General features: G+C 47.5%; 2 protein-coding genes and 1 long non-coding RNA gene across 18 annotated transcripts in view; 1 reads left to right on the forward strand and 2 right to left on the reverse strand.

Moving 5' to 3' along the window:
- Positions 1-561: 561 nt before the first annotated feature.
- On the reverse strand, positions 562-17,512 carry uimc1 (ubiquitin interaction motif containing 1). 3 transcript variants are annotated; one of them, XM_036215186.1, is made up of 21 exons: positions 16,653-17,512; positions 14,580-14,691; positions 13,755-13,815; positions 13,525-13,643; positions 12,996-13,122; positions 12,790-12,929; positions 12,278-12,718; positions 12,113-12,217; positions 11,934-12,031; positions 11,011-11,203; positions 10,656-10,760; positions 10,381-10,436; positions 10,161-10,300; positions 9,977-10,074; positions 9,665-9,755; positions 9,359-9,586; positions 9,070-9,148; positions 7,760-7,862; positions 7,626-7,674; positions 1,095-1,128; positions 562-919 (listed from the first exon to the last, which is right to left on the reverse strand). In XM_036215186.1, the coding sequence occupies exons 1-21, from the start codon at positions 16,664-16,666 to the stop codon at positions 760-762; spliced, it is 2,553 nt and encodes an 850-aa protein (XP_036071079.1). In that variant the 5' UTR covers positions 16,667-17,512; the 3' UTR covers positions 562-759. The 3 variants fall into 3 exon arrangements, with proteins under 3 accessions (XP_036071079.1, XP_036071080.1, XP_024119809.1); XM_036215187.1 differs by lacking the exon at positions 16,653-17,512 and adding an exon at positions 15,076-16,464 and having other exon boundaries at positions 14,580-14,688; XM_024264041.2 differs by lacking the exon at positions 16,653-17,512 and adding an exon at positions 15,076-16,464.
- LOC112141346 lies at positions 1,849-6,746 on the forward strand. Of its 14 annotated transcripts, none has more exons than XR_004949045.1 (9): positions 1,849-2,068; positions 2,537-2,660; positions 2,864-3,462; positions 3,496-3,637; positions 3,747-3,795; positions 4,339-4,446; positions 4,541-4,726; positions 4,855-4,972; positions 5,310-6,745. It is a non-coding gene; the product is annotated as an uncharacterized LOC112141346 (long non-coding RNA). The 14 variants fall into 14 exon arrangements; XR_004949040.1 differs by having other exon boundaries at positions 1,852-2,068; positions 2,537-2,656; positions 2,861-3,462; positions 5,310-6,218; XR_004949047.1 differs by lacking the exon at positions 1,849-2,068 and having other exon boundaries at positions 2,090-2,660; positions 2,864-2,940; positions 3,055-3,462; positions 5,310-6,746.
- The window catches only part of st6gal1 (ST6 beta-galactosamide alpha-2,6-sialyltranferase 1), a 13,651-nt gene continuing 3,088 nt past the window's right edge, over positions 16,622-27,184 (reverse strand). Inside the window, exons 3-9 of the mRNA XM_024264158.2 lie at positions 26,129-26,335; positions 25,677-26,045; positions 23,784-24,048; positions 23,594-23,691; positions 21,830-21,931; positions 20,675-20,849; positions 16,622-19,813 (exon numbers count right to left, since the gene is read on the reverse strand). Of these exons, the coding sequence (XP_024119926.1) occupies positions 19,542-19,813; positions 20,675-20,849; positions 21,830-21,931; positions 23,594-23,691; positions 23,784-24,048; positions 25,677-26,045; positions 26,129-26,335 (1,488 nt within the window). The 3' untranslated portion in view covers positions 16,622-19,541. The remainder of the gene's footprint in view (positions 19,814-20,674; positions 20,850-21,829; positions 21,932-23,593; positions 23,692-23,783; positions 24,049-25,676; positions 26,046-26,128; positions 26,336-27,184) is intronic.

Raw genomic sequence — 27,184 nt, forward strand, 5'->3', positions numbered from 1 at the left:
GAACTTTGAGATTTGTATGAACTGGATCATTTTCTGAACCTGTTTATCCTAAACATGTCATCATTCAGCATTAATGATCCTCCAGATGACTTCTGAAAACATTTGTTGTGACAAGACAAAAACCTTCTGAATGTTTCAGGTTTCCTGTTGTGTTTCCATTGTGTTTCTATGAACAAACAGAGAACGTTTTGCTGTTGGAACTGGAGGATCCAGGATGACGGACGGCTCCGAAAACCTCTGGGCAAAGTGGGCGGGGCCAGCTGCGTTCTCTTGCAGCGGGATCATTAAGCTCCTCGAGTTCTGAGTCGTTTTCAGTTCCGGTCTCGTCCTTCAGGGGGCGCTCATTCAGTGGCTCTTCAGTGCTGGACCCCCCCACCCCCAGTGGAGGAGGAGCCAATGAAGGGCTGGATGTCAGGAGGACGGACAGAGGGGCTGATGGGTATTTTTGGACCTGTGGAAACCACCGCTCAGATATTGGACCAAAGACATTTACTCTGTGGAGACGTTTTCACTTCAAAGACAAAAGTCTTATTTTTCTAGGAAGAGACCTTCAAAATAAAGCGTCTTTCATTTGTGTTTTAATGGCTTTGTGTCAAAAGTTGACAGGAAACAATAAAACGTTTCGTCCAGGATCAGAAACCGAAGCCCAGGTCCAGCTGGAGGTGAGGAGGACCTGAGGAAGACGAGGAACGTCAGCGTTCACGTCTGAGGATGAAGGTCTGCACCTGTTCTCCAGGCAGACCCGAGGACCCGCCGCTGTCATCTCCGCCTCTGGCTTGGCTTCTTGGCCCGGTTCTGCTTCTTGAAGTCTACGAGGCAGTCCGTGACCTCCGAGATGGGAGTGAAGGTTCTGATGGGGGAGTCCGTGACCCGGAAGGCGGCGGCGTCACTGTCGTCGTCCCGCAGGTCGATGACCTCTCTGAAAGATGAAGGCAGACTGATGAGGCTTCAAAGCAGGAGTCTTTGGATCTGCCTGACCATCAAATGAGTTCATCCTTTTTAGAATCTACGGGCCTGGAAGGAACTCTGGACCAGAAAGTTCTGGACCGACTAAAGCAAACCGGGTCCTTCCTCCAAACAGAAAAAGGTCTTACTCAGGCTGGACTCTGGATCCGGATGGTTGGAGATCTGTGGAAACACAAACGGGACGGTCAGACTCTGAAGCACAGTGACACGGACCCTCAGGTCTGCGGCGAGGAGCCAGACGGCGAGGAGCCCGCTCGCCATCCGACTCCGAGGTCAGAGGAGCCGAGCCGTCGAAACACAAATTCTTTGGAGAACAACAACGATAAGAAGGTCAGACGCCGAGGCGGCGACCTCCATCAGGAGGAAACAGCCACCTCCAGAGCGCGGCGCCGGTCTGAGCGCAGCGTCACTTCCTGGATGTCATGCTGACACATCTGTCAGATCAGACATGCGTCTGCAATCAGACCAACCGGGTCCAAGGCAGAACTCTAACAGCAGAACCGATCCAGAAGCTTCGGATCATCTGCAGCCCGTCCCGACATCTTCTGGAAACTTTCTGATGTTCTTCAGCTGCAGTGTAGGGCTGGACTCTGAAGAAGACGGTTCTGAAGATCTCGTGTTTACAGAACCGGGTCAGCAGAAACTCTCCAGAACGCCACATTTATCATGTGACCTCCAGAGGAGTCTCTCCAGAGATAAGACTATCTCTGTTCACGCTGAACTGGAGTCAGATCAGTTCTGGACCTTTCTCCGTCTGCTCTTCTCGTTAAAAACGTTTTTTAAAACGACCTGCAGCCCAGCAGCAGGAACAGGAAATGATGTCGTTTGGTGGGAGACAGCAGGTGACTGTCAGTCCCCGATCCCCTTTCCCTAACCACGCCCTAATCGCGTGCAGGTATATTACGTCACTTCCTCTTTGCCGCCAACATTTGCGACGGTGGAGAGTTTAGGATTTGATTTCCGACAGTTGGGTGATCGGGTCGCCGAAACAGAGATCCAACAATAACAGCTGATCGCCACAGTCGCTACTGTTCCATAAACGGATCAATCCTTCAACAGAGTCACCACGTTCAAAGGATGACATGCAGTTACAAACTGAGAGGTAAATACGACTCAGCTTCAATCCTTGATATTTGTGCTTCGTTGCTAATTTAAACAGTTCATACATTTCATAAATACAACGTTATCATATTTGTTTACATAAAGACCCCAAAACGTGTTTTGTATGTTAGTTTTAGTATTTACTTGTAGAATTTTCCTGATGATCATGGAGGACATAAGAAGAAATGAGGATTAAAATTGTGTTTTTTAACATTTAATGATTGAAATAGTTGTGAATCAAGAGCAAATGAAAACATGTTAGTAAAAATGTTGTAGTTGTGTAAAATCTACAAGTTCTACAGACACATTTCTGTACTGTCACAGTAAATGTTAAAGTTGTTGATGGTTTCATATTTGCTGAGGCAGGAGAAATAACATTACCTTTAGTTTGTAATTACCATTTAATCTAAATTTTAAATTATTTTCTCTATGATAAATATGATAAACACATGAAATTCTCTGTTTTTAGATGGAATATGTCCTGGACAAAAACCGTCCTCCAGGAGAGCTCATAGTGAAGGAGGATGATATCTGCTCAACCTGTGAAGACTTTAGGATCCTGAATATGACACAATGGATGGAATCCTCCGTAAGTATTCTTAGTCCAAAATACTGTAAAGAAAATATCATGTGACACAAGATTTGAAGAGTATTTCTTTTTATTTCAGATTGGAATGTTTGTCTAATAGCTGTGAGGAAAGCTGCACAGACATGTCATTAGTCATTCTGGTGCATCTTTTCTCTGGTTATAGACATGATGGTGTTAATGTTTGTGTGTTTCTGTTTCCTTTAGGAGAAAATGTCTACATTGATGACCTTTATGTTATGACCACCTGGAAGGATCTCCAAGTTGACCTACTGCGCTCCTTGCTGGTACTATTTTTTTATCTTTTTTTTGTTTGTTTTTTCTCCTGTGTGTGCATGTGTGTATGTGTACATGTATGTGTGTGTGTCCATGTGCATGTTTACTAATTAGTATCAATGTAGGAAACCTTCAGGTCAGAGGTCATGCTGATGTTTCCACTTAGAGCAGACAGACAGGTCCAGCTGATCTCTACCTGCTTTGTGTGAGTGTCCTCGGTCTTTCTCACTCTGTGTTTTTAATAGGATAGAGAAGAAAAGGAGAGGTTGATGTGTCGTGTTTTGTGGATGATGATGATAACGTCTCTATTCAGACAATATTTATAGCTGAGAAACAGAAGCTCTTTCTGGACTCACTTCACCCTGATGGTTTTGGTGATGATCTCTACAGAACAATATTTAGGTTGATGCTACAGAAATGAAAAGTTGCTCTGACCTTGTTCAAGGACAAGTGTGTTCTTTGGATAGACTGTCTAACAGCAGCCTGTTAGGTTCTCAGGCTGAAAGGTTCAACATGGAGCCTCAGATTTAAAGGTTCAGCATCGAACTTCGTTAACAGATTTAAAGGTTCAGCATGGAGCCACATCTCAGAATACTTTATTTATTGATCTATTTTGACTGGTAAACATTTGATTTGTGTGTTATTTGTATTCTCTGCAGTACCAGGAGAATCTTTGACCCTGTCTGGAGAACTGGAGGAGACCTTCAGGTGTGTTAATACAAACTTCTGAAGCTCATTGATTACATAATAATGTAATTAAAAACTATCAGGTTCACGTCAGCTCTCTTTATTTAAGTTCTCCTGTTTTCTTTTTCAGTTCTTTTCTCAGCAGATGTCAGACAGCTGCTGCAGCATTTCATGCTGATGTGAGTATTTTCTTCCTGTTACTTGATTATAAGGTTTCAACATTTTAAAATAAACCTATTTTACTTTACTATAAGCTCTCTGCATCAGCACCTCGTCTGAAATGACATTCAGTGGAGTAAGTTTCCTCAGAAAGTTCCACCAAAACACCAGTTTCAGTCTTCAGATTCTATTTTCTTTTCCTTAAAGCTGTTTATACTTCATCACATCAGTCTCATCCACAATCATCGCTCTAGTTCAGACTAATGTCGGCTGGTTTTGCTTGTGACTGTCCACAAAACCTGTGATGAACTTCTGAGAGGACACATGCTGCCAGACACATGAAAGGTGGAGGAGGACGTGATGTGCTCCTCCACTAAAGAGACTTAGACAATAAAAAGGCGACAAATACAATTTAAAAAGGGGCAGATTTCATTCTGGAGTCCTACAAAATATAAAATACATGAAATATCTTTTCCAGTTTTTGTATCTAGTTGTTCGCTCTCTCGGTTTCTCTGAGTCTGGAGGTCTGAATTTCTAAACTACTGTCTGGTCCGCCCATACAGGTCCCCCCGGTCCTCCAAAGCTGTAAAGCTTTGGAGAGTCTCTGGTGTTCCAGCAGGAGTAGGTGCTCACCTCATCATCTCAGCCGACAGATCATTGTCTACCTTTAGGTGTTGTACCTGCAGTGTCTCTGATATTCATGTTAAACTCCAAGTTTCTCCTCACCCTCCAGTACTCTGCTCATGAACTGTTTCCTGTCTGCAGAATCCTTCAACCACGAGAACCAACAACCAACCATCTCTGGACCTCTCTGCTCAGCTGCCTCACAGCCACAGACTCGGTTCTACCTGCTCACCGTGTCCTCTAGAAGGACAAAGGAACGCCGCTCACCTCCCCATGTTTCCAGCACTTGGGTCCTTCTGGCCTCGTGAAACCATGACAACGACTTCAGTAAGTTTTCCTCATTTTCGTTTCGTTTTCATCAAAGCTGTTTACTGTAGTCCGAATAACCCGAGTGAACGTACTAAGACAGCAGCAGTGTAGAGTAGAGTCCATTCACACCGGCCTTTCTCTCCTAGACATAGACAGAGATTCAGTTTCTGGACAGAAGAGGCATTGCTGCTTCTGCAGGAACTCTGCAGCTGATCTTCAGGTTCCAGAGACGACCACCTCCACACCTGAAGTCCAGTCAGACAGGTGAGAGGGGGGGGTGTGATTGTGATCACACAATGTTCATGTAGAGACTATTCAGCTCAGTGCAGGTTTATATACATGGTAACAATCTTCATGTAATGTGATAATCAAATCTTCCATTAATGCTGATGCTGGCAGGTGTTTTATTGTGGAGGTCAGTGATTTATTCTTCATTTTCTTTAAGGTGTTGCTGTAACTGAATCAGTCATTGCTATCATACAAAACTCCATCAGAGCAGAAGGAGTGAAGTCATTGTTTCCTTAATCTTTAGGATTTTCATGAGAACCAAACAGTCTGGAGTCTTTTCTGATCTCTGTTGAATCATTTTCATGTTTTACAGGAAGTGTCGACAACAGGAAGAGAGGAGCAGTGAAGACATGTGATTCAGAGGAGAAACCATTAAAGACAAACTACAGAGCCTTCTATTAATCACAAACTAAAACAATGGAGAGAAAAAAGTTTCACCAATTGTTCAAATCATTATTTATAAATATGTTTCAGTCTTTGAAAGGCATGAAATTCTCAGTTATTAGATTAATTATATGTTTTAATTCCACAGAGAAAATGGTCAAATGTTTGTCATTTGTATATTCACATTTATCAAGACAATATTTGGCCAAAATAAAAAATAAGGTAAGAGGATTTGGTTGGTCTTCAAAGTCTCAGAACAGTTTGTTTCAAACAGGGAGAACATTTCTAAAACAAATAGGTTTAAGTTTCAATAGGATTGATGCAAAAGGAACAGCTGGAGTCAAAATACTTAAGAAAAATAAGATGTTAACTACAGTAAGAAGGAAAGTAAAGACATAAAAAAGGAAGGAGACAATAACCAAATAGAGATTTGTTGAAAGGTTATAAGGGACGTTTCTGAGGATTTCATGGTTTTTAATGAGACATCATATATTTTGAATCTGTTTATAAAACAGGAAGTTTACAATCTTTCCATTAACAATGAATACTACATTTCTTAATTAGTAAAATAATATTAATATTTGTGAATTAATTATCTGTAAATATTAATACGTCTGAGGCACAAAAAGGGTGAATGTAAAGTTAAAGATTATTCCAATTTCTGAGGTTTCTCCAAAAAATCTTGGAATATGAAGATGGGAACATAAACGTTCCAGTTTCATCATCTAAATTACAAAAAATGTTCAGAGTTCAACACAATCTGCTTTTAAGAAATTCAGCAAAAGGACAGATTTTATTCATTAGTTTGAAATGGGATCCTTAGATTTTTGGTGAAATAGGTTATTTAATAAACTTTAAATGGCTCTAAATATAGTAGAATGTCCATAGATTGACTTTATAGGGACAACTGTCACATCCAGATCTGCAACTTTGTTTTTTTATTTAATTACACTACAGAACAAGACTTGACAGAGTTTTTGAACAACCAGAGGAGGAATTAAATTACAAACAAAACTAATAAAATGAATACAGATCTGAGCAGAGTGAGGCAAAGAACAAAAACATGTTTTCACATGACCACAAAAGGGAAGTTTTAGTTTACATTGTTCTTATTTTTGGTTCCTTGAGGAGTTTCAGCAATTATAAATATAGTTAGAATTTGTTGGTAAATATTCTACATTTTGGGTCTTTCTACATTTATATTTGCGACAAAGGATTACATTTACAGGAGGACATTTCTTCTCATTTATTTTCTAATATGATGTCAAATATGATGGAGTTTGATGGAAATATTGTGGGAAAATCTCTCCCTGCCAATTACAGTATGTGGTTCATCCCAAAATATTTGTATTTGGGGACAAAAATAGAATAAATTAAGTGCTGTGTAGTTTTTCTATTTATTTTTCATATAATGGCGGCTCATATAAACTTATAATTTAGTATTTCACAATGAGTTTCTTTACATTAAGAATAAATATGAATTTTATATATCAACTTCTAAATATATTCACTATATCTTGATCAAATTTATGTAAAATGTTATTTTTATTAGGTTTCTGACATACATATTGCACTTTGAGGTCCTTGTTATTATTGATATTAATTCGATTTTTTTAATCTAATATTTAAACATTTTATGATTCCTTTGTAAAACATAACATCTTATTATAACTGTATTTGCAATCCCTGTATGTTGTGTTTCTTTTTTGATCCATGTCTTCAGTTCTGAAAATAAAGTCATAAAAACTAACTAAATAAATAAATGACTCAATGGGCTACCCGATCACCCAGCTGCCGCAAATCGTGTTAAAACTGTCAACCAGCGCGAGTAATAAAGTTTTAGAAAAAAAATGGCGCAAAAGGGAAGTCACGTAATACATGTGCGCGTGATTAGGGCGTGGTTAGGGAAAGGGGATCGGGGACTGACAGTGACTTTAACGCCTGAGAGCGACCACCAGAAGTCACACCGAGACAGGAACAGGAAGTGATGCAACAGCTGGAACTCCACCCTTCTGTTTCCTCTGGCTGAACTTCGCCTCTGAACTGCACTTTATTTTGAAATGACGTGTTATTTTGAAAAGACATCTTATTCTGCAAAGACATCTGAAGTTAAAGTCTCAAGCAGTTTTTGGCTCCTCTGACCTCATGTGGATCCTCGTGGATCCGCCCCCTCAGCTCCATGAACGGTGACTCGGTTCCATCATTAACAGTTACAGTTACAGGACCTTCAGAATAAAAGCCTGACCTGGACTCCTGCTCTCCGTGTCCTGCAGGGCCGACAGCAGGTTCCCCTTCTGTGAGTTTGGAGAGGAAAGGTTAAAGATGGAAGCCGGAACCGCAGCAGCAGAACAGAGACGGACTTGTGGTGGAGCGGCTCACCGCTGATAGCTTGGACCTGCAGCGCCGGATGCAGAGCTCCGTGTGGCGGCTGTACTCCCTGAGAGGAACGGCATTCTGGCAGATGAAGCACTTCTCTGAAGCCCTGAGGATGGAAGCGGGTCAGAAGGTTTCTCTAGGACTCCGCCCTCTACAGAGATCCTCTAGGTGACAGGAAGTCACCTGCAGACAGACGCTCTGCTGATGACGGGTTAGAACAGAGACCTTCACTGCAGCGAGGACAGACAGTATTTATGACAGAGGATCCTGCTGCTTCCTCTATCACGCCCGTCTCACCTCCATCTCACCTGTCTCACCTCCATCTCACCTGTCTCACCTCCATCTCACCCGTCTCACCTCCATCTCACCCGTCTCACCTCCATCTCACCTGTCTCACTCCCATCCCACCACCCTAACCCTAACTGTTCCTCTACAGAAGGGGTGCCCAAACTTTTTGAGTCAAAGGGTCAAAATCTAAATGTGATCCTGGTCTGCGGAACAAATACAATATTTTTATGCATGTCACGAAATAAAATGAGAAAATAAAGACTATGGTTTCATTTATCTATGTTCTGTATTCATTAAGGTAACACAGAATAAACATTTGTCATTAAACCTTTAACAGCGAGCCCTCTTTGTCGCTGTCGCTCCATCTTGGCGAGCTGAAAAAGCCGCTAAAAGCATCAGAATTGACCGTGAAGGATCATGGGAATTTCTAACACAAAAAAACCCAGGGCGTACTCACTCTGGGGTTGTTTCACACATTGCTGCAGGCAAAGAAAGTGCAAACAGCGCAACCCAGAGGCCGAAAGTATATTACAGCTGTAGAGTTTTGGAACATAATCACTGGGAAAATGAAAAGAGGTTTTAACTAAACACTCCACGGCTTCTGCAGCCACAACTCAGCGGGTCAACAGACGACCTAAGGTAGGCTAAATTTGACCTGCGGGCCCCACTTTGGACACCCCTGCTGTTAACAACCATCCACCAGACAGGAGTAGGACCTCCTGACCTCACTTTGACTGAAACGCCCTTCTGCTGGAGGAACGTTCACATCAAACCACCCGACTGTCCTCCAAACCACTTCAGCGTCTGCAGACGTTCAGCTGCAGCTCAGCGTCTGCAGACGTTCAGCTGCAGCTCAGCGTCTGCAGACGTTCAGCTGCAGCTCAGCGTCTGCAGACGAGTGTCTCTCAGAGTCGTGGAGTCACAGTGACTGACCCTCCTGGGAGTCAGAGGCAGCTTTCTCCTCCGAAGCTCTCAGGACGTCAGAAATGCTCCTGAACGTTTTCAAACAGGTGAGTTGTGCTGACCTGCAGACGTCTGAGGGCCGGCTGCTGTCCTCAGCGGCCTCTGCTCTCCTCGACCTCTGCCTTCGAGGCTTCGGGGATTCTGGGAATCAGAGAAGAAGACAAACAGCAACATTCAGGGTCTGCAGCTGTCACCCTCAGAGGTTCTGGATCCTGCAATCAGAACCGTCCTGTTGGACCGACTCTGGACTGAACATAAAGAAACTCCCATCCAGTTTTGATTGATCCCTTGGAGGAATCCAGGGAGCCGACACTCACCAATCAGATATGTGCTCAGACCCTACCCCGTTACCTTGGAAACCGTGGTTGCTCCTCCCATCCTCCGTCCCCTCCCCGTTGCAGAACGCGGCATGCATCTCAATGTCGCCGGCGGGGAAAGACACCTGACAGATGGGGCAGTCCACAAAGGTGGGGGGGCTGCTGGCGTCGAGGGCCGGTTCTGGACCGGGATCTCCGTCCTCCACCTCCACCCCCACAGCAGCTGCCAAGCCCCGCTCTACGGTCGGTCCTTCTGCTGAGCCTGAAAGAGAGAAACAGGTCCGTCCAGGGTCGGGTTCTGCCTGCAGCAGAACCAGAACCATAACCTTCACCCCGTTACCGTCACGCTCTTCTGGAGGCTCCGCCCTGACGGGAGAATCATCTGGAAGAATCACCTGGACCTCTGGCAGCTCAGGACTTCCAGGAGACGGCTGCAGGAAGTAAAGGTATCAGTCCAGTGGGGTCTGCTACAGATGGTTCAGTTCTGAAGAACCTAAAGCTTCAGGTTCTGAAGAACCAGGAAGTTTCAGGTTCTGCTGGTTCTGCTGCTTTCCTATGTTTGCTTGGAGGTCTATGAAGGTCAGATGTTTCTGAGTTTGAATGACTGAAACTTGCATCAACATTTTTCCAGCATCTGACATTTTGAGCTCACCACTTCTGCTGGCAGGCCCCGCCCCTCTGTTGAGAGGCCCCGCCCCTCTGCCGTCAGGCTCCGCCCCTCTGTGTCTTCTTCTCCGCTCAGCTGCGTTTCTGCACCAGGAAACAGAAGGAGGTGAAAGGAGGAGCAGAGGAGTGACAGTTGGTTCCTCCAGCTGGACAGAGAAACTGAGATGGACCTGGACAAACTTCTGCATCCATCTGCCCCTCCTCCTCCTCCATCTGCTCCTCCTCCTGGTGTTTCTCCTCCTCCTCCTCCTGGTCTGGATTCTCCTCAGCAGCTTCACAGGTTTTTCTTTCCCTCAGCTTTAGACCTCGTCTGGAAACAGGAAGCAACACTGATGAGGAACAGCGGCCGGATCGTCCCAACACTGGAACGGGAGGAGGGAGGAGCTTCACCTCTGAGGAGCACGGAGACGAGGAGGTTCAGACGCCGTTTCAGGTGAGGAGGCTTTCTGTGGAAGACAGGACGGGTCGATTCATGGAGGGGTCACCTGGTTCATCTCAACCCTGATGTTTTGATTTCAGGACTCCAACTCCCCCCAACATCTGATCTTTGCCGCCACCACTGACCCCACCCCCTCCCTACAGATCAGGGTGGGACGTCCCAAACAGAATGATGGGACGGACGAGTTTGCTTCGTGTGTGTGTGTGTGGGGGGGGGGTCATCCCACCTCTGGCTCCGGCAGGATGGGCTCCCCCCACGGCGCCTTCCTGAGCAGACGCCGTTGGGCCTGCTTCACACTCTTCTGGTAAACCTCCATCTGCGCCTCGATCACCTGCAGACAGGTCAAAGGTCACACCTTTCCATCCACCTCTTCCTCTGAACTTGTTTACAGGCGTGTCCCCAAAGTCTACTGTACAAATGTGTTGTTTAGATAAAGTTAATTTCATTCAAAACAATGATGAATTCTGCAGGACTTTAAAACATGGAGACTGAGTCCGTTTGAAGGCTGGAGGTCCTGAAGCTTCTGAAACATTCCATCAAAACCTTCACAGAAAGAAATCCAGTAGAAATTATTGACACACCTGAGTGTATGCGTCAGGGTCCAGGCCACGGGGGCAGAAGGGGATACCCCAGAAGTAGAGAACCGTCTGGCCACCAGGGGGCTCCCTACACACCGGCCTGAGGACTTTTTCTGAGGGGGGGGCGGGCTCCTTTCTGCTGCCGGGGGCAGATGAAGAGGAAGGGTGTTCATCTGAGCTGCTCCAGGTGTTCAGGCTGAAGAGAGGAAGAAAACAGAGAACTGTGGGTTAAAACTTCAACAAAAGAAGATGAAAACTCTAACATTCCATCTGTCAGAGTAACAGGAAGTCTGTCGGAGAAACAGGAAGTCAGTCAGAGTAACAGGAAGTCTGTCAGAGTAACAGGAAGTCTGTTACCATAACAGGAAGTCTGTCGGAGGAACAGGAAGTCCGTCAGAGTAACAGGAAGTCTGTTACCATAACAGGAAGTCTGTCAGAGTAACAGGAAGTCTGTTACCATAACAGGAAGTCCGTCGGAGGAACAGGGAGTCCGTCAGAGTAACAGGGAGTCCGTCAGAGGAACAGGAAGTCTGCCAGAGGAACAGGAAGTCTGCCAGGAGAACAGGAATTTTGCCAGAGTAACAGGAAGTCCGTCAGAGCAACAGGGAGTCCGTCAGAGGAACAGGAAATCCGTCAGAGTAACAGGAGGTCTGTCAGAGTAACAGGAGGTCTGTCAGAGTAACAGGAGGTCTGTCAGAGTAACAGGAGGTCTGTCAGAGTAACAGGAAGTCCGTCAGAGTAACAGGGAGTCTGTCAGAGGAACAGGGAGTCTGTCAGAGGAACAGGAAATCCGTCAGAGTAACAGGAGGTCCGTCAGAGTAACAGGAGGTCTGTCAGAGTAACAGGAGGTCTGTCAGAGTAACAGGGAGTCTGTCAGAGGAACAGAACTTCCTCCACCTTCTTACTGATGCTGTGTTTTTGCGTACCTGCAGTTGGGCCTGGCGGTGTCCGGTGAAGCGGACTGATCTTCCGCCCCATGAGGACGTCTCTCCTGGGGGAAAACCGGGCTTGGAGATCCGAGCGGCTGCAGGTGGAGCAGAAAGAGGCAGAAGCTCAGTCAGGAAGTTCCAGTGAAACGCCAAAGGAGCCGGTCGTGTTTCGTTACCGAGACGTCGTCCTCGTCTGACCAGGCCAGCATCATGTTGCTGCTAAGCGGCGAGTGGGCGGAGCTGTAGGCTGCGTTCCTCTTCTCGTCTGTGACTGCAGGAAGCTGCAGGAGGAAGAAGGATGAAGCAGAACCACAGACAGCCCCGCCCACCCCGAGACTCACCTGTCTGCAGTCAGACAGCCTCTTCTGGGCATCCAGACCCGAGGTCTTCTGTGAGTGTGGGGGGGTCTCGTGCTGTGCGGGGGTCCCATGCTGTGGGGCAGCCATGCTGAGGGTCTCTGACGGGCTTCGGGGGAACACTGGGCTCCTGCGCCCTAAGGGGGGCGTGAGACTTTCCTGAGAGGAAGTGGCGAGCTCCGGGTCTGCGGTCGGGCTGGCGGGGCTTTTGGGGTTACTTTGGGGAAAGGTGGGGCTTCTAGTCCAGGTGGACTTCTGCGTACAGCTCCAAGTGTCCTGAGAACAAGACACAAACCCGGAGTGTCTGCAGCTCTCCACCACTTCCTGGCTCAGCCGGTCCACGTGGACCACGGCCCTGCAGCCGGTCAGCGGGAACACCGGGGACTTGACAGGCTCAGAACCGTCAATCCGAGTGGAGTCGGAGCTCTGGATCCAAGAGAACACAGATGAAGAGGAGAGCTGGACAGAAACCCAAGGGTGAGTCGTCTGGGACAGACCTGTGGGGAGTCCAGTGTAACCAAGAAAGAGTCGCAGGAGGACTCCGAGTCCTTTCTCTGGGTTTGGGACAGATCCGGCATCTCCAGCAGAAGACTTCCGGATCTCCTCTGCCTCTTTCTCCTGATCTCCTCTGTCTTTCCTTAGAGGAGAAACAGAAACTCGGTGACTTGATTCGTTTCTGTACGCAGGATGGCTGAGAACTCACCTGAGAAGGGCTCAGGTGAGCATCCATTCTCTGGAAGCAGCTTCTCCTCATTTGGGAACGAGAGTTTCCGTGGAGAAAGGCGGTTTGGTGAACCGGCGGTCTGGAACGGCTGGCTTTGGTCAAACATCTGCAGGAGAAGATCTGCATCAGCCTCTGTCTGTCTGATGATGAAAGAACATGGTCCACGGCAGAGGCGGACCTCCACCCAGCAGGACAAACCCGTTCAAACCCCGCAGACCCGGCCAGTCTCTGTGACCCAAACCCCAGCAGACTCCTCCCTCTGGAGGAACTGGTCCTGTGGTCTTGGAGGACTGCAGCCAGGATCCAGCTCGTCCTGACAATGACGACTTGACCTTCTGACAGCTTTAGGTCACTCAGACCAGAATCAGGACCGTTCACTGGAGCGGCAGAACTGCAGAGTTCTGATTGGTTCTGTGGATGTTTTTCATGTGAACCCTCACAGCACCGTCACCGGTCCATCTCTGCTAGAACCGGACCTCAGGGTGTCTGGACCTGGTGCAGAACTCACGCTCTGCTGGATGGCCTTCCTCACGGCCTCCTCCTCCTCCTGCTGCCGCAGCTCCGTGGCGCTGGCCTCCTGCTTGCTCAGGCGGAGGGCCAGGTCCATCATCTCCTCCTCTGACATCTCTGAGAACAGCAGACGAGAACTGGATCAGAACCGGACCGTTTCTGACTTTACTTAAATGTTGCCTTTAACACCTGGAGAAGCAACAGACCAACGCTGCTGGTTCTGCTCACCTTTGGACTTGTTCTCCTTGCGCCTCGTTCCTCTGATCTTTGGCAGAGCTGCCGACTCGGCCTGACGGGACAGGAAACACGAAATCCCTCAGAACATGCGAGTTTCAGGACAAGACCTCCACATAAACTCACTTTTACTGACAGATTGTTGTCCCAGAGTCATGGGACCTTCCCCTCTGAGGGCCCGTCGCTCTGAGGACCTGTCGCTCTAAGGACCTGTCGCTCTGAGGACCTGTCGCTCTAAGGACCTGTCGCTCTGAGGACCTGTCGCTCTAAGGACCTCCCTTTTTGTAAGAAAGTCATTTTTATTTATATAGTGCTTTTCGCAGACAAAAGTCACAAGGCGCTTTTTGGGGACCTGACGCCCTGAGGACCCGCCGCCCTGGGGACCCGCCGCCCTGGGGACCAGCCGCCCTGGGGACCTGCCGCCCTGGGGACCTGCTACTCTGGGGACCCGCCGCTCTGGGGACCCGTCGCTTTGGGGACCCGTCGCTTTGGGGACCCGTCGCTCTGGGGACCCGTCGCTCTGATGACCCGCCGCTCTGATGACCCGCCGCTCTGATGACCTGCCGCTCTGGGGACCTGCCGCTCTGATGACCTGTCACTCAGGGGACCTGTCTTTCTGGGGACCTGCCGCTTTGATGACCTGTCACACTGATAACCCGTCGCTCTGCTTCAGCAGTTTCAGCAGACCTCCTGACTCACGGTAGAATCCACTTGAACTCGTTTGTTCCTCCAGAGCTCCACATGGACGGATCTCATTTCACATCTGAGCTTCTTAACTTCCACAAACCCTCTGCTGCTCTGAGATCCTCAGGTTCTTACCTGGCCGTCCTGCTCCTCCTCCTCCTCCTCTTCATCCATCTGGGCCTCCACAGAGGAGCTTTCCTTCGGGAGCTTCCTCCTCCTGGACATGCAGCTGTTCTGACCGACGCTGCTGCAGGAACAAGTTCACAGATGACATGAGGGTCCTACACGCCACGGCGAGGGGATTTCTAGATCAGTCATCCCTTAAAAGCAGATTTTCTGCAGCTTCACCTTCATTCCAAACAGAAACCAGAACCGGACCGGTCTGTGGTCCGTCCAGCCTGCTGTAGCAGAACTCAGAACCTGTGTTCCTGACCTCTGACCTCTCCATGTTTGTTCTCACACCAGAAGTCTCTCATGAACTCTGAGTATTTTCTAACTGAGACCACAGACCGGAAACTCCAGTTCCCGCTGTTTCAAAGAGCTCTTTAAACGAGTGTTGCGTTAAAGGACCGTCAGAATTCTGACCATCCGTAACCAGAGAGTGGGTGATGCAGCCCCGCCCACAGCTTACCTGTGGATGAGGCGCGTCCTCCGTCTCACCTGTCCCCCGGCGGCTGACAGCAGAACAAGACAGAGAACCGTCACATCCGGAACCGAACTATACAGACTCGGTTCGGTAGAATAGTGTTAGCTCCCAGCGCGGCTGACATGGAAACAAACTACACCGAGAGGCTACGAACACAGTCGGGCTTCTCCGAATCCTGACGATAGAACATCCGAACGAGGCGACCCGGAAGTGGTCGTCTTGTGGTCTGCGCTGCCGCCAAGAACTTTAGGCAAAATTCAGCGAAGTTTGAGAAAGAATCGCGGTACTTTTCCTCACTGTCGGACCGCCATGTTTATTCCCCTTTGTGCTGTCACGTGACCATGACGTCTGACAGGTCCCGCGCGCTGCTTTCAAGGACAGTCTGTTAAAACAAAACTCCCGCCTTTCCCCCACACCGGAAGTGGAGCAGTAAGTCCTGAACGCTGCAGTTCCGCTGCGGACCGCGTGGTGTCGCCAGAGAGAAGCGGTTTTACTCTGTATGTTCATCACTTTATCTTTTATTTCTGACATGGACTTTTTAACAAAACATGTTTCTACCTGTAGAGATTATTTTTAAGATAATCAATGAAGTTTATCCATCCTCTGATTTCCTGTCGAGGTGCTTCAATTTAATTGTTTTAACTCATTTTGTAACAAGAACATTTATTTTATGATTATGTGTTTACTTTTTAAGACGATTTGTGTTATTAGTTCAGTAAATGTTTGCAGGCCCTTGATTAAAAAAATATGTTGGTTTGATTATTAAATACAAATTGCACAATTAAATAAACGTATTCGGGCCAGTTTACAAGCAAAACATTGTTTTAATTATGACTTTAAATCTTATGATTTTTTTCCTCTCGAGATTTAAAGTAATAAATTTACAAGAAAATAACTCGTAATATTATTTTTTTAATGGCTATTATATGAATGAACACAACAATAACTTGGTACATTTTTATAAATAAAACATACTTTTTTAAAATCCACATTAAACTACAACTTTTGTTCTCGAGTCAAATACGTTGAAACCAACATTTCTGTGAAACTTTACGATGAACATTTAGGAATCTAATCTCTAGCTTCTGTTTATTTTAATATAATTATTTTACCTTTTTATCTTTGTCCTCGTTTTATTATTGTTTCTTCTTCATGTTCTCTCTCTGCTGACCTCCCATCTGCGTCTGTTTGTCTCGGCTCGTCTATTGTTGTATTGTCCTTGGAAATAGTTCATGAAGGTTTAAAAAACCCTTTTACTAAAAGTCGGCCATATTGATTTGATCACATGTGATCAAAGCCGTTAAACTGTAATTTAACAAAATTAAATGTCTGTAATGAGGAGAATCGTGTTGGTCTCTCAGATGTCTATAGAGTTTAGTCTAATCAGAGTTTTGTGTTTCTAGAGGTCATTAAGGTCAAGTTTGGGATTCCTGCAACACATTTTCAGAGATTTAAAAACTAAAGATTGTTGAGGATCTCCTTATCATGCGTGTTCCATCTCAGGCTGAAAAAGAAAACAAGTCTCACATCATCAGATTTCAGCTCTGGGAAACTATATTTACCAAAATGGAGGCATTCACAATAAAACAGCAAAGTGCAGTCTCCTCTTCCCTGTGCCGCTTTCCCGCCGGGGAGGAGCCGACCCGGCCAGGGCCGCGCTCTGGAGCTGGTTACGGGACAAACAGCAGACGGCGTGGAACGTCACGGCGAGGTAAAATCTCTTCAAACATCAGCAGGAACACGGCTACATCCAGCTGGTCAGAGTCAGCTACAGCTTCTGTTGCATCTGCAGGACGTCCCGAGCCTGTGAGCAGGACGGACTAACCAGACAGCAGATCCATTCACACGCATCGGAATACACCGGAACATTCAGGGAGGAAACGTGGACAGGAACAGGACCGTTACACAGGAACGGGACACTCTTCGCTAGCATTCGTCTGCAGCAGCTAAACATGAAGCTGTTTGTGTCAGTGAGGCTAAAAACAAACGGCAGCGTGTGAAGTCACAGGCTGATCAGTGCAGAGAAAGGTTAAAAACATCAGCTGAGCTCAGACTTGTGTCGAGTTCCTGTTTGCATGCTCAGAAACCGACAGTCCTACTGTTCGCTGCATCAGCACCGGCACAGCCGCCCTCACTGGAGCAAGGATCAACTCTCACATGCATAAGTAGAAAGGAAGACGCTTCATGCAAAAGTTTCACATTGCAGTCTGGGGTTCAGCAAAGAGACGAAAATCCGTTCAACGCCAGAGTCCGGCGGCAGCCTGAAGGCGGGAAAACCTCAGTGAAGCCAGGAATCATTGGGAAAGGAAAGGGAGGGGCTAAAGAAATCGTCTGAGCTGGAAAATGTTCAGAGATGGCGCTGCTGCGCGGTGACGCTGCTGCGTGGTGACCACGTGACGCTGCTGCACGGTGACCATGTGACAGTAGCTGCGCGGTGACCACGTGACAGTAGCTGCGCGGTGACCACGTGACAGTAGCTGCGCGGTGACGCTGCTGCGCGGTGACCATGTGACAGTAGCTGCGCGGTGACGCTGCTGCGCGGTGACGCTGCTGCGCGGTTACCGTGTGACGCTGCTGCGTTTACATGGCTAAGTAATCGGAATGATCAGAATAAAAACACGCCATGTAAAGACGCCGTTCAGAATCCTCTGGCCCGATCAGACTCATTCAGACAGGTGGGTTATACCTGTTGATCTGATTGGGGTTCATGTAAATTACGTATTTTCTTAAAAACGTTACTGCGCTGGATTTTGTGTCACGCATAGACGGCGCGGCGATCCAGAGACGTCTTTGGAGTGTGAACAGATCAGCTGCTGTGAGCAGAGCAGCCGGATTCACACCTTTAATGTCTGTGGTCGGGGTGGGGGGTGCTTTGTCACGGCGTGGGCTTCAGACCGCCTTTCCCGGAATAACTGTCCCTCCGAGCGGCTTCAGGACGTGTGAGCCGGCGGAGGAAATGCCGCTCCTCTGAAAAAATCCCGTATATTTATGTTTCCAATCACGTCCAGACAAAATAAAAGCTGATGTTACTCCCACTTATTTACATACAGGACGCACATTGCTGCACAGATTTCAGGTTCATCCAAGGTCAAATGTCTAACACACGGATCTAGGAAATGATGAGCCAACTGTCTCTTTTAAATGTTATTAATCATGAAAGCATGTTCAGAGGATCATCTCGCTCTACACAGCAGCTTTGTTTACTACAGAACTCAGTTTCTTCTTCTACGACTATTTCCAGCATTTTAGACAGTTCTGCTCATGTCAGAGTGATTTATTCCAGTGTGACGCAAGGAAACCTTTGTTACAATGGGATGAAGTTTTTTCACTCCCATGTGCACAGTTCGATTCTAATCTGATCTTGGAGCCGATCAAGGACACTTTGCACACATGAACGCAGCTAGTGTTGCACGGTTACCGAGTTACGCTGTTGCACGGTTACCGAGTGACGCTGTTGCGCGGTTACCGTGTGACGCTGTTGCGCGGTTACCGAGTGACGCTGTTGCGCGGTTACCGAGTGACGCTGTTGCGCGGTTACCGTGTTACGCTGTTGCGCGGTTACCGAGTGACGCTGTTGCGCAGTTACCGTGTGATGCTTCTGACACGCTCTGAACACCTGCAGTTGACCGTACAGGTGTAAGCAGGTCTGATTATGTCTGGGGGGGCGGACACAAGCGATTCTTCCTCTGCAGCAGCATCGCTGTCTTTACGGCGACGGCGGCGTCTCCACAGTAGCGGCGTTGTTTCACTGAATCCAGTCTGAAACTGAAGGGAGTGAAACTCTGACGTCTGCTGAGACTCGACGGAGTCTTCCACAAAGGTCAGAGGTCATGTTGCCATGCTCACTCAGGAGGACAATACAAGTATGGTGACATCATCAGAGGGGCGGAGTCATCAGCTTTTCTTTCATCTGGTAAATATGCAGATAGGTGGGAGGAGCCTGATCAGACGCCTTGAGCTGGGCAGTAAGGGGCGGAGCCTCAGCTTCCATCAGTAAGGAGGTTCCGTCACCGCGGGCAGAGAGTTCGTTTGGATTTAAGGGAAACATAAATTCATGTTCGTCTCTTTCTGCAGGTGCAGTCGGCTGTGGTCTTTAGACCTGAACCCATGCAGGTTCTGCAGACTCTGAGGGAAACTTGTGCGGTTCTGTTGGTTCTGGTTGAGGGTCATAAATAAAGGAGACTTCCTGTGAGGACCGGAGGAAGCGGGTCGTGACATTCTTGATGGTTCTTCAGCAGCAGGACGTGGATCAGCTTATGTACAGTGTGGAAACGATTCCTGCCAAAGCAGAAGAAGGCTTTGAGTCGGAGCTACAAGGACCTCCTGCTCCTCCTGCTCCTCTGAGCAGGAGGAGAAGAGCTGCGATCAGAGGAGTTCTTCTGGGAGTTCTGATCCGTCTCTGCAGGCTCTGGTCTGGCAGTGAGGGAGCGTCTGCACGCTGTCTGCACGCCTCACATGTGCTCTGGCGGCTTGGCGGCCTGCGTGCAGTTGACGACGCTGAAGCCGGGCAGCGTGACGCGGCCGAGGCTGTAGATGTCGTGGTCGGAGCCGCGGTTCATCCGCTTGACCAGGTTCTTCTCGTACAGCAGCGGGTGGTAGGCGCCGAGCGTGCAGGCGGCGTCGTAGAAGTGCTGGTAGTAATGGCAGAGCTCCGTCTTCCTCTTGGACGGCAGGAACTCGTACACGTGCACCACCTCACACAGCGACATCATCAGGACGGTGCCTGCACAGGAAACACAACCGGACAGTGAGGGGGAGGAGCTTCGGATGTTTGCTCCACCTCCATGATCACAGCTGAGTCATAACGCCTGCAGGAGCAGCTAGTGGGCGGAGCCAGAGCTCTGGGGTGGTCTGACCCTGAGACGGTCTTCCAGGACACTTCCCTCCAAAGCCCCGCCTCCAGGCTCCACCCATATGTGGCTCTCTTAACCCTTCATCTTTGGTTTAGAAAAATGCACTAAATTTACATTTTTTTTTTTTTTTAGTTTAGTCGTTTATATTTTAGATATCGAATGTCGGATGACAGAAAAATGATGGTAAAAGGATTTGACAACGTGTCTTTTATTCTGAAAGGAGCTTACATGTTTCAAAAGTAAATTAAGTTAAAATTATTGATTCAATTAATGCAATGTTTAAAAGTTTAATTTTGTAAATAAATGGATAATGGCCTCAAAACCATAAATAAAGAGTATTTTTCTAAACATTGAGGTTTTGTGGCTCTGGGGGGGGGGTGATCACAGATGAACGTGGGCGGAGCCACGAGGCAAAGCAGAAACAGCTTCTGTCAAACCGCTGCACTTCCTGTTCCAGTTCAGCCAGTGAGAGGCTGATGCTTACATACGAACTACGATTAGAAAACGTTTCATTTCAGTTGAGTTGAAAGTGTCGGTTTCTGTGACTTTACTTAGTTTGTGTTTCCTCTTCTGTCAAGACTTTTATTCTGAAAGAGTCTCATTAGGAAACACCACATGGACTGAACACTGTTGTTCTGACGGTCTGAACTGTATCTAGTGTTTCTGTTTCTAACATCCTGACTCAGACCGTCTGACTTCAGAACAGAACCGTAGAACCGAAGCCAGCGTACCGAGGAAGCCGGAGGACGGCGGGTTCTTCTGGATGGACTCGGCCATGTTCTCCTGGACTCGCTGCCAGACCTGCCACTCAAAACGAGGGTGGAGGATGAAGAACGGCTGCTGGGGGTGGAGCCTGCGGTACCGCTGGTACTGGGTGAAGATGGGGTAATCGGTCCGGTTGAGCCACTGCAGAACCAAAACGACAGAACCGGACAGAGGTGAAACAGCTGGAGGGAAAAGCTGAAAAACTTCAGATTTAAAGCAAAAAAAACAGAAAACTTCCATCAAGCTAAGAACAGAAAAACAGTAAAAGTTCTAAAAGACAAATGAACCGAGAAACGACTAAAACAGCAAAGAAAGGTTAGAAAATAAAACAGTGGTAAATAATCTGTAGGAAGAAGCTGAAACCACAAACAGCTTCTCAGTCAGAACGCTGTTACATAGAAGCTGTGGTGTAGATGGAGAACATAGATCTGTAGCAGAAGAGCGGATGAAGAGTCACTGCAGAACCAATAAATGCATCAGAAGAGAAGCTACAAACAGTAAAACTGTAACATGGGAGATAAACATCTGAATGAACCACAACGAGACGCCAACGATGAAACATCGACGGAAATCTGAAGATCTTCAACCACACTGGAAAAAAATGTTCATAAAATGTCTAAATGGTTCAGAAGAAGAAAAACAAAGTCTAGAAACTGAGCCTGAAGCTGCAGCTTCACCTGAACCCGGAGCAAAGACACAGCCGGGATCTGAACCCACACCTCCTGGCTGTGAGGTGAGAGTGCTGACCACTGCACCACTGTACAGATCCGCAAACAAACAAACAAACAAACAAACAAACAAACAAACAAACAAACAAACAAACAAACAAACAAACAAACAAACAAACAAAAAACAAAAAACAAACTGCTATTCCCAGTGGGAGTGTTTGTGTTCTGCAGTCACTAAAAAGGAGCTAAAGAATTTTACTGTGAAAGAGACATATTTCCACTTCCTGTCACACAGAGCATGTACCAGAGGCCCCGCCCTGTTGATGAACCTCCTAAAAGGAAACCATTTTTCCGGTTCTGGACCGAGCCTTCAGTCAGAATCCTTCACGGCTTCCTGCTGGAGGAACACGCCCTCATGCAGGTGATCAGTGAGGGGAGGAGTCTGAACGTTACCTGTGTGAGGTCTGAGGAGAAGGGGGCGGGATCCCAGGCCAGCAGAACACCTGAGCTGTACAGAGAACTGGACAGGAAGCGATGTTCTTCAGACGCCATCACCTGCGAAACAGAAAGCTTTAACGGGCTAGAAACTGCAGCGGGCTGCACCTCCACCTCCCCTCCTCCAGGGGGAACCAGAGAGCGCCTGCTGTTCTGTCAGCCCTCGCCGTGGCCTGCCACGACCTGGGGGATCCAGTAACAGACGCTCTTTCAGGGATTACAGCTAAATGAATGAATGTGGAGGTGTTCTTCCTCATCAGCGCTCAGTGTCAGACTCCAACCGTGGATCTACCTGCTAACACGACTCATTTCTCTACACTGAACCTGCAGAACGTTTCACACCACACACGCCACACGTTTATCCTGTTGTGATCTGACATCTTCATCTGAATCCATTTAACTCTGAAGAATCTCAAAAATCTGCTTTTCATAATTAGTCTGCATATTTAAGAGCTTAAAAATGAGAATTTCTATGGTCTTTAACACAGAACGGCCCAGAATGTGAATCCAGGCTGGAACTGATCCGTTCAGGTTTAATCCACATTCCACGCCGTGCTCGGAACAGCGCGGATTCTGGAACGTTCACCGAGCAGCTGAGAGGAGCTGCGGACACGGATCTGCCGCGGAGTCATGGAGCGCTGTGGAAACTATTGACAAGTCCCAGAAGGGAGGCAGTGAGCTGGCAGACAAGTCCAGTGCTAGGATGACACGAGTAGTATGATGTTAGATACAATCAAGAACATGACGTCATTCAGAGACTCTGCTGGTCTGAGGAGCTTCACCAGCAACTACAGGACTTCCTGTGATGCGGTCTGAAGACTGGCTGACCCGCATCCGTCCAAGAAGGGCAGCAACAGATGCAACACTAATCATAAAGTTAAAAATTGATCAGATTCTCCTGCGTGTTGGATGTGTGCTCCACCTGCCGATGGCGTCATGAACACGTCATGGACCAAAACTGAGCTTCTGATTGGCTGACACAACGCAACATCCTCTCGAAAGTCTGATGTTTTAACTCTGGATGTGCTGCTCAAAGCTCAAATCGCACCGCAAAATCTCTGATCAGGTCTGAGGTGACTTGGCATTGATAGTGGACGTTTCAATGGAATCAGCTCAGTAAAATCGTCTCGGTAGAATCGTCTCGGTAGAATCGTCTCGGTAGAATCGTCTCGGTAGAATCGTTTATGTAGAATCGTTTATGTAGAATCGTCTAGGTAGAATCGTTTAGGTAGAATCGTCTCGGTAGAATCGTTTAGGTAGAATCGTTTAGGTAGAATCGTTTAGGTAGAATCGTCTCGGTAGAATCGTTTAGGTAGAATCGTCTCGGTAGAATCGTTTATGTAGAATCGTTTAGGTAGAATCGTTTAGGTAGAATCGTTTAGGTAGAATCGTTTATGTAGAATCGTCTAGGTAGAATCGTTTAGGTAGAATCGTCTCGGTAGAATCGTTTAGGTAGAATCGTTTAGGTAGAATTGTCTCGGTGAAACATCGAGTATTTTGGTTTGAGAAAAACCGAACAGGAAGAACTGCAGTAGAACCGGTCACATTCAGCAGAATTCTTGTTAGTTGTCCACAGACCTGGTTCCTGTAAACATAAACAACGTCTCTGCAGTGAAGGAGTCTGATTGGTTCAGACTCTGGCCCATGCCTCCCCACCCCCACTCCCATATCAGGACAAGATTCTTTCAGGGTTCTGAAGTCTGGAGTTCTGGCCTGGATTACCTGCGAGTTGATGAGGCGCATGGTGGTCTTGGAGCCGACGTCCTTCTCAAAACCGCTGGTGGGGGCGGCGTTGAAGCGCAGGATGGCGTCGTGAGAATCTGCAGGCCAACAGAGCAAAGAGGTTTTTAGCACTGCAGGAAGACCCCATCAGAGCCGAGCCCTGAAGGACATCCCCTGAGGGACTAATCACCTATCTCTTTGCCCAGGCCGGAGTTGCGCAGCGAGCCGGCTGACGACACGACGGCGCAGCTTTTGAACGGTCCCAGCTCAGAGGTCAGCTGCTGTGCCGGCAGCTGGGAGGCCCAGGGCAGCATGGAGAACGGGTGCAGGTCTGCAGTCAAGGACACCACCTCCACTTTATGTTTGAGCTGACAGAGAAGCTCCGGACCGCTCAGCTTGGGTTGGCTGGGGCCACCGACGGGACCCGAAATCTTCACTCCATATTTATTCATGGCCTGGAAGATGAACGACAGAAGGAGAGATGGAACGGCTCATGTGTGTGCTCTGGTTCCTGCAGGAAAGATCAGGTAACCATGTTCAAATGTGACACACGTCTATGGAAACCTGAGGAACTAGAAACATTTGTTTCTGTGTTCCATCTAGACACCTCCACATGGATCTCCTCATAGATCCCCACATAGATCTCCACATGGATCTCTTCATAGATCTCCACATGGATCTCCTCATAGATCTCCACATGGATCTCTTTATAGATCTCCACATGGATTTCTTCATAAATCTCCACATGGATCTCCTCATAAATCTCCACATGGAGCTCCTTGTGCATCTCATAGACCTCCTCATGAATCTCCCCATGGATCTCCTTACAGATCTCCACATGGAGCTCCTCATAGACCTCCTTGTGGATCTCGTCATGGATTTCATAGACCTCCTCATGGATCTCCTCATAGATCCCCACATAGATCTCCACATGGACATCCACATAGATCTTATGGATCTCCTTATGGATCTCCCTATGGATCTCCTCATAGATCTCACGGATCTCTTCCTAGATCTCCACATGGATCTCCTCATGGATCACAAAGATCTCCCCTCATGGATCTCCTCATAGACCTCCTCATGAAGCTCCTCATAGACCTCCTCATGGATCTCCCCATGGATCTTATAGATTTCCTCATGGATCTCCTCATAGATTTTACAGATCTCCTCATGGATCTGCTCATAGATCTCCTTGTGGATCTCCTCATAGATCTACTCGTGGAACTCATAGATCTCCTCATGGATCTCCTCATGGATCACATAGATCTCCTCATGGATCTCCTCATGGATCACATAGATCTCCTCGTGGATCTCCTCATAGATCTCCACATGGATCTCCACATGGATCTCTTCATGGAAATTCACATGGTTCTCACATAGATCTTATGGATCTCCTCATAGATCTCAGAAGACAGATGTGGAAGATAATATCGACTGTTCCCTAAAAAAAACAAATATTTAGTAATTTACCAAAAGAAAAGTAGCATGAATTACTGGGCTAAAGCAACTTGTATATTAGATCTATTAATGTGCTTAATGCTGTGATCATGAAATAAAATTAATTTCACCATTTTATTACAATGAAATACATTAAAATTCAGGTAGATTCAATTCAAGTCATACTCTTAAATTAAAGTAAAGAATTGCTTTGGTCCAGTCTTAGGATACGTATTGTATCGCCAGACTCTTGCCAATACACATCCCTAATCTCCTCCTTTGTTCCTCCTTCAATCCACTCCATGATCAAACATCTCACCCGCCTTGTTCTGCTTCCGTCTGATTTCCTGATCCTACATGAGATCCACCTTTCTTCTGTCCATCATGTTAGTTTAACCCTCTCCTCCTGACCCCGCCTCCTCCTCTCCTCCAGTCCTTCCCTCCTGACCCCGCCTCCTCCTCTCCTCCAGTCCTTCCCTCCTGACCCCGCCTCCCCCTCTACTCCAGTCCTTCCCTCCTGACCCCGCCTCCTCTAATGGACCCTACATCGAAACCATTGTAAAAACAGAACCGGTCTTCAAAACCGTGTCTTTACTCATCAGGTTCTGTGTGACGTTCTGGACCTCCAGAACCTGGACGTTCTCACCTGGTAGTTCTGCACCACCTTCTTCATTCTAGTGCTGAGTCTGCTAGTCGACATCTCATCGTCCCACACTTCTCCCAGAAGCCCATGGGGTCCGAAGAACTCCGCCTCCCCTGCTTTTCCACTCAACTCCCCCTTTCGCCGCCCTGCGAACAGGGTTTGTATGGCTCGGGAAAGGGGGCGGGGCAGGAAGCTGGCCAGGAATCCAGATGACCCCGACGTTCTGGACGCTGGCTTTGGAGCCGACGTTCTACTTTCGTGGGATCGGTTCAAGGAGGAGAGGATGGGGATTGGACGGCGAGGATCCCCGGGAATGACACCTGGGAGCTTCTGGGGGTCGATGGGCATGTGTTTAGCTCCGCCCCTCAAAACCTGAAACGACAGAAGTCAGAGTGAAATCTCACCACACATCATTGCAACTGCAGGATGTGGTTCAGATGGGATCCTTCTCTGACCTTAGAGACCGAGTGCGCACGAGGCTGAGCGCGGGTTCGAGCTCGCACGCCAAAGATGGCGTCGGTGACGGGAACGCTGTTCTCAGCACAGATGGCATACAGGAGAGCCATGCAGAGGCAGAAGAAGGCCATGCACACGGCTCCACGGCGAGCGCGGCGCCTCAGACGCCACAGCAGGCTGACTCTGTCCATGGCCGCTCCCGGAATCTGAAGAGGAACCAGAGAAGTTTGGAGCGAAGCTCGGCTTAATCCAGCCGCCCGCCGTCTGACGTTACCATGACAACCGTTCTGAACATCCTTCTGGCGTTACCATGTAGACCGTTCTAAACATCCCTCTGGCGTTACCATGACGACCGTTCTAAACATCCCTCTGACGTTACCATGACGACCGTTCTAAACCTGCTCCAGGTCTCGAGTCTGTTTCATGTCCGGTCTGGGCTGATCTGGGCTGTTCTGTCTACAGCAGGGGTCTCAAACTTCATCAGACCAGAGGCCGAAATCCAAAACATGCCTAATGTCCCGGGCCGAACAGGATAAACATTTATTGAACACTCTAAAACGACATTTTTAAAACTTTAAAACCGTAACTTTTTAACATAATTGTAAACACAACGCTGAAGTTAGCTTCTGATTCAGAGCTTCCGATTCGCGAGTGCACTAGAGGGACATTCTCAGTATTTTTCACACTTGGATCACCTAAGAACAGGTCCTGTTCAAGTCCTGCTGCACCTACACAGCTCAAACCTGGATGGTAATGAATACATTAAACACAGTTTCTGATTTGTGAAGCTTATTTGCAATAAAACCATTCTGTTCCACATTTTCACAAATCAAATAAAGCTTAGCAATAGAACTTTTTTAAATAACTAAAAATGTGATTTATTGTTTTATATACAGTATATCGATATCGTGATACAAAATAATTTCTATCGTGATATAAATTATTTTCCATATCGCCCAGGAGTAGCCTGAAACTAAAAATGTTCCTCAAGGTAAAAGGAGGCGGGGTCATTACCCAGAGGTGGGGACTCGAGTCACATGACTTGGACTCGAGTC

This window comes from Oryzias melastigma, linkage group LG14, assembly GCF_002922805.2.
Source record: "Oryzias melastigma strain HK-1 linkage group LG14, ASM292280v2, whole genome shotgun sequence".
Classification (NCBI taxonomy): domain Eukaryota; kingdom Metazoa; phylum Chordata; class Actinopteri; order Beloniformes; family Adrianichthyidae; genus Oryzias; species Oryzias melastigma.

Coding starts and splice junctions, on each gene's coding strand:
- uimc1 (XM_036215186.1), bottom strand. Junction 10,437..10,655: donor CCATCCTGCCGGAGCCAGAG/GTGGGATGACCC, acceptor TGTCTTCCACAG/AAAGCCTCCTCACCTGAAAC. Junction 1,129..7,625: donor CACGGAGAGCAGGAGTCCAG/GTCAGGCTTTTA, acceptor GTGTTTCCACAG/ATCTCCAACCATCCGGATCC.